The sequence below is a fragment of the Vanellus vanellus genome (genome assembly GCF_965231255.1).
Source record: "Vanellus vanellus genome assembly, chromosome: 2".
NCBI classification, from domain to species: domain Eukaryota; kingdom Metazoa; phylum Chordata; class Aves; order Charadriiformes; family Charadriidae; genus Vanellus; species Vanellus vanellus.
In genome coordinates this window covers 147,180,202-147,192,254 of record NC_138906.1, presented here as the reverse complement: position 1 = coordinate 147,192,254, position 12,053 = coordinate 147,180,202, and the positions used below count along the sequence as shown (strand labels likewise).

The 12,053-nt window shown below is 49.1% G+C and overlaps 1 protein-coding gene across 1 annotated transcript in view; it reads left to right on the top strand.

Annotated features, from left to right (window-relative positions):
* Nucleotides 1-11,010: 11,010 nt before the first annotated feature.
* PABPC1 (poly(A) binding protein cytoplasmic 1) overlaps nucleotides 11,011-12,053 on the top strand; it is a 19,074-nt gene continuing 18,031 nt past the window's right edge. Inside the window, exon 1 of the mRNA XM_082498910.1 lies at nucleotides 11,011-11,802. Coding sequence (XP_082355036.1) covers nucleotides 11,610-11,802 — 193 coding nt within the window. The 5' untranslated portion in view covers nucleotides 11,011-11,609. The remainder of the gene's footprint in view (nucleotides 11,803-12,053) is intronic.

Genomic DNA, 12,053 nt, shown 5'->3' with positions numbered 1-12,053 from the left:
GAGCTCTGGATTCACTTTTAGTGAGAGAGTCAAGAGACTTGTGTAATTCCGAGGCTTGTCTGCCCGTTTTTTTGCAGTATCCCCAGGCAACCTCGATCAAATTTAGCCAAGATGCCTCAAATATACTGGAGCTCCTATAAATTAACTAACAGTTAATGGCTGGGCAGAGAAGAGAGACCTGGATCAGTGACCCTGTCTGTGGAAAGGGAGGCTGAGCTCACCCGGTAGGACCTTCGTTGGATGGCAGATGACATGCCCCTCGGCACAGGCACCAGCCACCCCTCAGCGCATGAGCACAGCTGGGGTGGCCGTGCCACCCACTGCCTCCGGCCCAGCAGCGGCATCTCTGGCAGTGAGATTTAGTGGGCTGGGCAGCTCAGGGGAGGTTGGGAGCCCAGTTTTATCTATTCCACCGCTCAACAGCTTGTTTCCTGATGCTTTCAAAAAGTGGCAGCTTGCAGTGCATGAAAAAGACAGTTCCTTTTCCTGTGCTCATATGATATTTCTTTGGCTTGTTTTTGCCATGACCTTTTTAGTAGCTGTTTCTATTTAATTTTCCTCTCTCTTTGGGTTGAACTGTACTCATGCTACTGCAGTTGAGAATCACTGGCCATTTAACAGTTCACCTTTCATTTTAAGCAGTCATGTTTAGAGTATCATTCGTCCATAGGACTTTGCCACATCCTCGATGGCTGACGGCTAAAGTCACATGCTTGTTCAGGGGGCTCTGTCACTTGTACAGATAAAGCCAAGTACAGATGTGGGGTGAAGGCTGCATGTGAGCGCAGCAGGAACCGGAACTGATGGAGCTGATGACGCCCCCCAGACTACGCAGGCTAAGCAAAGGGAGTACCGCAGCTGTTTCAAATGTCCTTGTTTTGAGCTGAGCCTGCAGTGCTAGGCTGGATGTAAAGTCCTCCTTGCTCCCTTTCTTCCAGTCCCGTTTTGGATGTGTTATACACAGCCCTGATATCGCGCTTTGCCCTCCCCTTCTCCTTCCAGCGCTTGGCACAGTGTGGAGCAGAGCTCGTGCTGCACATCACACCCATGGACACCCAGTCCTGGCCAAAGCTAAGTAAGGCGGACATCACAATAGACTGCTGATAACTCACTTCTCTGGGTCACGTCACCTGTGTCTGGCTCCCTCACTACATTCACCGAACATGTAAGCTTGGGCGAGGAAGCCCTCACCAAGCATTCATCAGGAAGCTCTTGAGCAAGCTGGAGTGTGACCAGTTGCCATTACGACTAAGGGTTTGGTAGTTTTCACTAGAACAGCCAGAAACCGGGCAGGTGCGTGGAAGGTATGGATCAACACTGAGGACACTGAGGAATGGATGCTCAGAGGAGGGTGAACATTTCTGGAAAGCAGAAAAGCACTGAAACATTCAGATGCCTCTAAGTCACCCACAAGCAGCATCTGCCACGTGCTCCAGCAGCCAGTGCTTTTGCTCTATTCCTCTGCAGGGATGACTGGGACTCAAGCGGTCCCAGTTCAACCCATGCTTGAAAATAACAGTCTCTTTGCTTCAGCTCCCCAGTGTCAAAGTAAGGAAGTGAGTCATTGTCTTTCCTAGGAAGGTTTGGGAATTTGTAGAGATACGTCATTTCATAGAATCATAGAATGGTTTATGTTGGAAGGGACCTTGAAGATCATCAAGTTCCAACCCCCCTGCCATAGGGCAGGGACACCTCCCACTAGACATGGTTGCTCAAAGCCCCATCCAGCCTGGCCTTGAACACCTCCAGGGATAGAGCTTCCACAACTTCTCTGAGCAACCTCTTCCAGTGCCTCACCACCCTCAAAGTGAAAAATTTCTTCCTAATATCTAATCTAAATCTACTCTCTTCCAGTTTGAAGCCATTACCCTCATCCTATCACTACATGCCCTAGTAGAAAGTCCTTCCCCAGCTCTCCTGTAGGCCCCCTTTAGGTACCGGAAGGCCGCAATAAGGTCTCCCTGCAGTCTTCTCTTCTCCAGGCTGAACAACCCCAACTCTCTCAGCCTCTCCTCATAGGAGAGGTGCTCCAGCCCTTGGATCATCCTCATGGCCCTCCTCTGGACCCACTCCAACAGGTCCATGTCTTTCCTATGTTTGGGGCTCCAGAGCTGGACACAGTATTCCGGGTGGCGGTCTCATAAATTTACTAATTTGTGCATTACCTGGCATTTTGTTACCTGCCCTTTGAGGCTGCAGGTGACTGGACTGTTTTGACTCCCGTACCAGGGGGAGCAGAGTCCCTCTCAGCTAGGAGGAGAAGCTGTTGAGGGGCCAAGGACCACCCCTGTAGTCATCTCAGTGGGTAGGAGAGCTCCTGCTGCATTTCCAGCCCAGCTCTCCTCTTCCTCCACTCACCATCTTTGTTCCTTTGCAGACTAGTACAAAGCCCAAGGGGAAAGAAGCTAACCTGGCAAGAGGGACAGAGGCAGCTCTAGGAGTCTAAATCGATGCCCTTACAAGACACAAAAATTAAGTGTGTTTTATCTAACGCTGATAACATGGATTTGGGCCTTCAGAGACTGAGGTGCTTAGCCAGAGACCCACCATCTATTTTCTACACTAATTGGGCCCTTCCCTTTTGTTGGGAGAAACAGGACAGAAGCTAAACATATTAGATATTAAATCCTGCCCCAGGCACCTCTTAGGGCTCTCCATCAAATTCCCTTTGCTCCAGAAGAGGGTCTGCTCCCCCTCCTCCTGGCAGCCATTGGAATCCTCTTCCCATCAGATCACTTCCCAGCCCAAAAGTCTGAAGTCCCTCCTGACACACCATCTCTCTCTTCAGTCCTTTCACCAACAATCAGCCCTTTCATCTCTCTCCTTTCCTTTCACTCTCCCCCTTTTTGGAGTAAAACAGGGTGACCAAACAATTAGTGCTAATTATTCTTCCAGAATTGTGCTGCAAAGGACAGTTTCACAGGAGGCCATAAGGCCAATTAACATTTTATCAGCACTGGAACAGTCTCCCTTTGTCCCTGGGCAGAACCTTGCTGCTTATCTTGTGTCAGCTCTGACTCTGCGAGCAGATTTAAGTCACTAAAATATCCCAAACTCACTCATTGCAAAAAATAAAACCCAACCCTACAATCAACCAACCCTTAAGAGAGAAGTCGTCAGGACTGCATGGGCTGGAGAAAGGGAGAAAGCAAGCTGTGAGGACATGGGAAAAAGGGAGCAGAAAAGGGGAATGGTCCTCCTCCTCTCGGTGGCAACAAGTCACTGGGTATGTTCAGCCACCACTGGACCACAATTGGTCAGTCAGTGCCCTCTAAAGGATGGCTGGGCAGGGCCACGCTCCTAGTCTTCTCCCAAAACACCAGGTTTGGTCATGTCTGGTCCTGACTGTAACCAAAACGCATTGGAAGTCACAGACACCACCAAATGCACCTGAACCAAACAGTTATGATGATATACAGAATCATAGAATTGTTTAGGTTGGAAGAGACCTTTAAGATAATTGAGTGTGACCTAACAATGGCAATACCCTCCTTCCCACCTCTTACAAGTAAGAGCATTATTATAAAGCAGTTGTTAATTGCCAGCACGATCCCTTTGAACTGAGAGAAAAACTCTGCTGTGGTGTCAGTTGTGGAGAGCGAAACAGCATCAGCTTTGGCCAGAAACCAATGTCATGCTATGGACAAGCTGTGTGACTCCTTTCACAAGTGAGGGACACAGTTTTACAATAAATTGAGCTGTAATGTCCTAAAATTGGGCTAAAAGCAGTGTGTGACATGAAGCACTCACTGCTATAAACTCTTTGTGGTGGATCAAATCTGTCCAAACAATCACAATGGTTTAACTTCATACTAGCAGGCTTTACGCAAGTTCTTTCACTGTGTGTCCGGGCCAGGGTTTCATGGCACCTTGGAGGTTTTGTCATATGTTCCTTCTTGCGCTCCACCTGGCCCTTTGTCCTCCGTGTCACCAGCTTCCTCCAAATGCAGAGCCTTTCAGTCTTGTTTGCACCTTCTCTCTGGGCACCTGCTATACACAGGTCTTTTCCTGCCTCAGATCTCAGGTCTTGTGTCTGACTCCTTCAGAAAACATTTGCCCAGACCCTCCTGCAACTGATGTAATGGTTTCAAGTCACCCTGGAAAGGTGAGGGCAGCACAGAAATTGCACTGGCAGTGGGAAAGGGAAGCCTGGAAAGCAGATCTGCAAGATTCTGAGGTGGGTCCAGCATTGTGGAACCGATAGGCACGGACCAAGGTGAGGAGCAAGAGTTCAATCAAGCCAACACGGACTCAATGGGAGCTCATTCAATTATCACCTTCATTTTGAGAGTCCCATAAGGGCTTATCATCACCAGCCAACTCCTCATGCTGTACATGAGTAGTGTCTCCATGCCCTGCACACTCCTTCCTCGGCAGACATCCTTCCCATGCCACACTGCCGCGGCAGAACCACCCCAGCGCAGCAGCACCAGCCTGCAGGAGGCACCCTGCGGCCATGCACAGGGACTAGTCCAGCCCCACCACACTGCCAGCCACCCTGCCTCTCTCTGTCCTCTCCCTGGCTCAGTTTCATGCAGGTCTGTGAATCATATTCTACTCCAGTTTTGTTTTGCTTTTTGTTTTTCCTCTTTGTACTTTGTTTTCAAACAGTCCTCGCGCTTTTCTTTGGCTCACCACGTGAATTGAGATAATTAGTTACAGGCTGCCAGGGCCTGCAGGGCTGCGCTAAAGGAGCTGCAGGCTGACATTTCGGAGCCAGCAGGGTTTCGGCACTGGGTTAGAAGACACCAGGCTAGTGATTCAAAGGTGCCAGGAGTCTGGTAAAATGGTTAAAGGGCCCGGACTGAGACCTGAGCGAAAAGTTTAGGAGAAAGCATCATCCATGGAGTAAGAAACACAGAAGTATCTCCTGCATACAGGCAATCTCAAGTCAGAGTGAACAGCTAAAGGACTTTACGTAGAGAAGTTGGCCAGAGCATCCTTTGTGATTTGGTCCTTCCGGTTCTTTTGGCAAATGAATGAACTGCTGCATGTTTTCTCTCAGGCAACACACTCTTACACTATTACCATCAGCCTTTTGCAAAGGGTATATTGCAAAATATACACACAAAATCCCCATGACACAAAAGGACTGGCACCCCATCGAGTACACGGTGTGCACATGGCGGAGCAATAACAACTTGCTCGGGAACAGGGAGTGGGAGATTGGCACATGCTGGCACAAAAATCACTATCGTGTACACATGCTAATTTAGCAATGCCCACCTGAAACAGATGAAGAATGTTCTGCACTTCCACTGGGGATAAAACAAGAAGGAACTGCAAAAACAGGAACTTGGGTCAGACATTAGGAAAATAATTTCCAATTTAAGGGGAGTAAGGCCCTGGAATAGACTGCCTTAGAGATTACTGAATTGCCACCCTTAGAGGATTTTTATGAAAAAGCTTGACAAATCTCAGTCGGGATGACAGAGTGTTCTCACTTGAGAAGAGAATGGATTAGGACACTTACCATGCTTCCTTCCTGTATCTCCCCCTGGCCCAGTTCTGCATCTTTAACAGCCTATAATCTGTCATACCTAGTTGTTTGCATAGAAATACAGCAATAACTCTGTTTCCCCAAGTATACAACACTTACCAGTCCCTGTGTGGCACTTCGAGGACACTCAGGAACAGCAGCATGATACTCAAATGTTTTTGCTTCAAGTACTTTGGCTCTTAAGAAAGCAATACTGTAGCTACTGATGAAGGGAGCAAGCCTCAGAGTTAGGCAATTCCAATTCTAGCTAGTAAAGGGCAGAGGGAGAGAGAAGCACTAATCTGTTTTTCACAATACCTTAATTTGGTGGTTTCCAAGTGAGGGGGGTGGACTGTATCTGACAGAAGAGGGCAGGGAAACAGAGCAGAGGATGTGGCTGTATAGGGGACAGGGATGGAGCAGCACAAGGCTGGCTCCCAGCGAAGGAAGGAGTGAGAGATGAGAACCAGCAGGAGACGCGGAGCAGCTGAGCCTGTCCTGCAAGGCAGCGGGTGACAGCCAGGCACACACTCCCCCTGCTCCTGCACTGCACTGTCCCTCTCCGCTAGACAGAGCAGCTCTGCGCCCAGCCCCAGGCCCCACTCTAGGACCTCTTCCTCTGCACATGTCTTTTGAACCCTGATAGCATCTCCCAAGGCTCAATACTTAACCAGTTCTAGAGTGAGGAGGGAGAGATGGAGTACACTTTTGAGAAGATATGAGGGGAAAAATGCTGCAATATTCCTGACCAAACTCAGCTCAGTACCTTCCCATTCCCCCAGCTGCACTTGGCACCAGAGAAAACAATCCCACCACACAAACCTGTTGCTTTATTTGCTTCAGGCACATTATAAAGTAATTAACTATCACTTTTCCCATGTCGTGACTGCCCGAGAATGACACTTCTTTCCCTGTTCATTGCCAAAATGACTTCTTCACAAGTTCAGTAAAGCAAACAGACATTCAATTCTTCGTACGAGTGAAGGATACTCATAAAACAGCCCCAAAAATAAAAAAAGCAAAACTGGTTTTACCTATGTCCAAGAAAATTAAAAATACAGAGCTCTGAGGTCTTGGTGTAGGTTTTTTCCCCCCTTCTTTTTATTTTTTATTAAACAAATTACTCAGAATTTGGGATTGGCTCTGCTCAAAAGATTATCTCGCACTGAAAAGCCTATCTGGACTAAGTAGGCTCCCTAAAGCAAACAGCGTTATCAGCTAGGCACTCAGTTTCAAGAAACCGGCACTCCCCTTCAAAAGGTACATGTTCTTCCTTATCTCTTTACACAGACCATCAAGGTTTTAGCTTTCACAATGCAATTTTAGCACTGGCTAAACTACTAGCTCTGTAGCTAAACAGAAAAGGAAAATGCTGAGATGTGAAGAGATCATGCAGTTCCTGAACTCAGAAACACAGCATGCACATCCTGAACAATAACACTTTCTTTTTTAAAATCAAGAATCAGCCTTTTTAATTTAAGAAAAAAAAATTGATCTTCAATATTAGCACTTTTCAGATACAATTTAAAAATACTTCCTGTGGCTAACTACAAAGCTGCGTTTGCATCATTTCCAACAGTACAGTGCAATCCATCATGTATCAAAGTCATACTTCCTAGGCAACAGAGAAGAAATTTACTGGAAGTCTGAACATATTTCAATAACTTCCTTATTTCCATGAATAGAATAAAAAAAAAAATTGCATTCATAAATCATAATACCATTGGCACAAAAGAAAAATGTTGTATCTGCTTAGACCTTTAAGTTACAAAAGATCTTTACTTAACTTTGGTAGAGCCTATGTTTAGAAAATACATATCTGCATAATCTAAAATATTCACGCATTGCTGTGAGTGAAAAACTTTGCTCTTTTTCCTACTTGGTAGTTCTATTAACATTTAGTTGAAAGGAGGCAATGTGTCCATCAGGTAAGTCATCTTATCTGGATTGTGAAATACTTCAAAGATTTATAATAGAAGAATTATTACCCCTCATTCAGTTCCTGTTTGGCTTAGATTCCCTAAAGCTAACAAAGGAAATACAGAGTTATATCTTCTAGCTAAATCTTAAGCCTAGGGTTCCAAAAAAATGCAGTTTCTGTTTCTTAACAGAACTTCTAGGCCCAGCCATGCACGTGTGACACCGGCAACAACAGGTCATAGACTGGTTCTGGGCAATAAGCCAGCTGATGAGACAAGCGTGCTACAGCAACTTTTATCGTCCACCATGTAGAACTTGAGAGCAGCAGAGCTAAAATGGATCTTGGAGAGACCCAGATGAGAATATCAGTTAACACTCAACCAGGGGTCTCCTGCCAGGATCCCTTCCAGACCCCAAAACCTCACTCAGGACTCTGGACGCTCCTCACTCTGCTCTGTGTGGACAATCGGCAGATGCATGCAAGCATCCAAGTCCTTTATGAGATTTAATCCTAAACGACTAGCAGAATTTGCCGGCACCAGAATCTAAAGCTTAATGCAAATCTTTTGCCTCAAACACAAAACCATCCTTTCTTGTTGCCTTAAGAAACTTAGGCCACGTCTTGAAAAATAAGTTCAATATGTTTGTTATAGGAGGAGGACAAAATAATTGTTTGGGGCACAATCAGCTCACTATACCAACGTCCTACTGCAAAGCTTTTTTCTCTTATAAAGGATATCCACACTTCCCATTTAACACTTCCCATGGGGGTGTGGAGGGAGAGAACAGCAAAACTTTTACTAACCCTTACATTCTTGCTTCAAGTCAAAGCAAAAGGATTGCAATCTATGAGGACAAGACCCAAGCAGCATACTATTTTGCTGAAAGAAAAAACACTAGAAAAGTTTAATTGGAAAGCTCCAGTGCTTTTGAACAATAATTTGAACTTTGCTGGCTATCCATCTAAGGTTAAGAGTGCATTTTTACTGCCCTAATAGCATTTAGTAAGAGGCCGAGAGCAAAATCACCAAAAAGTCCCTCTCTGTTGAGCCAAACCTTTAATTTAATTTTTTTTTTTTTAATTGTGCCAGAGAGAAGAAATGCCCTACCATGCTCTAGGCTCTTTACTGCTATCACCCAGGAGCACGGACAGAAACAGTGACCTGACTCACATGAAAGAGCAAGAACACGCCTAGGCATGAAACATGCAAGAATATGCCCACGTGCCAATGACAGAGAAGTGCAAAAGAAAGAGCAGTATGAAAAAGGACAGTCTGAGGAAAGGAAATGTGCTGAAGAACAGAACCGGGTAAGGAAGGAAGAACGCAGGAACAGTACACAGTTCATCCTAGGGAGGGCATTATAAACCAGTATTTAAAATAGAGATTTTTAAATTTTTTTTCCCTGTTAAAATTTAAACCATGATTTTTATAAACACATCAAACCCCACTACAAGATACTGTTGACTCTGGCCGTTTGCTTTACTGGTCCGACAGAAGTAACCATTGCTATATAGCAGGGCCAGCAGAAGAGGGCACATTCATTTGTCAGCTGCTGCAAACACAAAGTCAGTATCTCAATTTAAAACACCGGTGCAGGGTGGGGGTTGAATGAAGATGTCATACTTTGCCATGAAACAGATGGGGAGACGTCAGTTCTGCCCTGGGTTTGGTGATCTCCAACAAGAAGCAGTAAAACTGCAGCAGCTGCTGAATGCAAGCAGAATCCTTCACATGTGACATCAAAATTCCACAAATACTCCCCTCCTACAGCTCTATTTAAACCCAAGATGGCAAATGCTGGTGAGAAAAAAATAAAACAAGATATAAAAAATGCAGTGAATTCTTCCTCTTTCTGTTGAAATGATGTAAAAAAAAAATTAAAAACCACCACACAGAAGAAAAACTACATTACAGAGCTGTTACCTCCAAGACTTTGTAAATCCAAGATCTGCCTCCTTGCCTTACGTTTGTACTAATTTGTTTATCAGGAATGAATCACATTCCATTTGGTTCTATTCTTTTGTGAGAATCTAAAACACATTCAATTAGTTGGTAATAGAAAAAGCGCAGAATTCTAAGACATAAGAAAACACTTTCCTTCTTTTGTGAAAGGCTTCATTTTTTTAGGATTGAAGAAGCTAACGAAGAATAAACCAGCAGTATGCTTGTCGCTGGTTTTCTAAAATCCACAGGATCGCTTCTTCTCTCTGAAAAATTCGTTATATAGCACAAGTGATGATATTAATTCGACAAGCTTCTAACGGGACATTATTGCCTTATAACACTCCCCCAGTTGCCTAGAATAATGGCAGATACCTTACATACACATTGAAACTACAAAAAGATGGTCTGCTAATGCCCGATACTACTCAATCTACAACCAAAACTTTAATGTTTTAGCACAAAATACAGCAACAAAACACACTGAACTTAAGGAACAACCAGAGCAGAAACTAAATGCTGTTCCCGCTAAAACCAGCTTTGCCAGTCTATCGACAATCCTCCTCCTGGAAACGCAGCTTCAAGTTTTCCTCCAGTCTTTTACTGCTTCTTGACCAAAATCCACAATCCCGGAAAGGTGTTATTCTGCTCTGCCCTGCGCAGCTCGGGCGGGGGAGGGGGGGGCAAGTCAAAAGCATCGCTGGGCTCCTCATCAGCTGGCTGAGCTGCGCTCGCAAACCTCTTGCATACCGGTGCAAGAGGTGACGTTATCTAAGGCCCAGCTCATCTGTGAAAAAAAAAAACAAAAAACAAACAAACAAAAAAAAAAAAAAAAAAAAAACAAAAAAACAAAACCACCACCAACAAAAAAACAACAACATCAACAACAAAAAAAACCAAACAAACAAAAAAAAAAAAACACGAAAAAATCCCAAACTCCCGAGCGAGGCCCGAGCCCGCGGACGTGCAGGAGAAAGCTCTCGCTAACCGTTCACAGCACGACTGCAGCCCCGAGGACTGAACCCTCCTCCCCGGCAGAGGCACGGAGCGCGGGGGGCGGGAGGGGAACGGAATGGAACAGGCTCCCCAGCCCGCCCAAGCCCCACCCGCCGTCACCCCCTCCAGACGCCCGCCCCGCCGGAAACGGCCCTCTCGCGCATGCGCCGCGCAGGCCGGCCTGGCCCAGCCCTTTCCGGCCGGCACGCGACCTTTCTTGCCCGCGCGCACCACTAGCGGCGCCGCCGCCTGACGCCCGCACTGGGCGGCCCAAGGCGCGCGAGCGCGGGGCGGAGCAGGGCGGAGCGCACGCGCACGGCCTCTCACCCCTCCCGCCCGCCGTTGATCCGCCCCGTGTGCGCACGCGCCCTTTGACCCGCCGCCGCCGCGCACATGTGCTCTCACCTCCGCGCTTGCGCCCTGGCGCCGGGCCCCCAGCGCCCCCGCTGACGTCGTTAGGCGCAGGCGTGCTCCCCCCCGGCCGTTCCCCCCCCCCCCCCTTCGGCGGCCGCGGCGCATGCGCCAGAGCCTCCCACACACACCCCAGCCGGGCGCCGGCGCCGCGCGTGGCCCCGCCCCCCCCTGCGGCGGCGCCTGCGCGGTGCGCGCGGTCGGTGCGTGGCGTGCGGCGCGGTGGGGGCGGGTGGGGGCGGGGCGGGTATATATAGTGCGCGGCCGGGGCGGCGGCCTCCCCCTTGTCCCCCGGCCGCCGTCGGAGCTGTGTGCGCAGTGCGTGTGCTCCGGACACCCGGACACGCCGGCCCGGCCCCGCCGCACCATTTATTACTAAAAATATAAAAAAAGCCAAAAAAAATCCAAAAATCCTAAAAAACCTTAAAAAAATAATAATAATCCTCCCTTCTTCCATCTCCCGTCAACCTTCTGCAAACGGCCGGTTTGATATAAAATAACCCGGTGAAGCGAAGCCCCCGGACCCGGCGCAGCCGAGAGGAGACACAGAGCCAACCCGACCCCCGCCGAGGCCAGCAGCAGCCGCCGCCGCCACCTCCGCCAGGCCCGGCACGGAGTGAGCCAGACCCCCCCCGCCCCTTCCACCCGGCGCCGCGCATCCGCCTCCCGCAGCCGTTAAGTTTCGAATCCAGCTCCGGAGTCGGCCGGCACCACCATCCCCCACTCCTCCTCCCCGCCGCCGCCGCGCCGCCACCGCCGGCCCCTGCCCTCACGGACCGCCGGGCCGCCGCGGCCTCCTCGCCTCGTCAGCGCCACCCCCACCCCCCCCTTGCCCTCCCGCGCCGGGAGACGGCGGCAGGATGAACCCCAGCGCCCCCAGCTACCCCATGGCCTCCCTCTACGTGGGGGACCTGCACCCCGACGTGACGGAGGCCATGCTCTACGAGAAGTTCAGCCCCGCCGGGCCCATCCTCTCCATCCGCGTCTGCAGAGACATGATCACCCGCCGGTCGCTCGGCTACGCCTATGTCAACTTCCAGCAGCCCGCCGACGGTGAGTGGCGAGGGAAGGGGAGGAGGGAGCGGCGGGTGAGGCGGCGTGAGGGCAGCGCCGGGGCGGCCGCCGCCGGAGGAGCCATGTTTCTCCCCCGCCCCCACCAGGGCTTGGCGCGGCCGCCTCTCCCCCCCCTTTCCTCCTTCTCACCCCCACACACACACCCGGCCCCGCATCCATTTTCCCTGCCCGGGCGCTGCTGGGGCCGGCAGCGGTGTTGCCGGGACGCGGGCGAACTTGGTTGGTTGGGG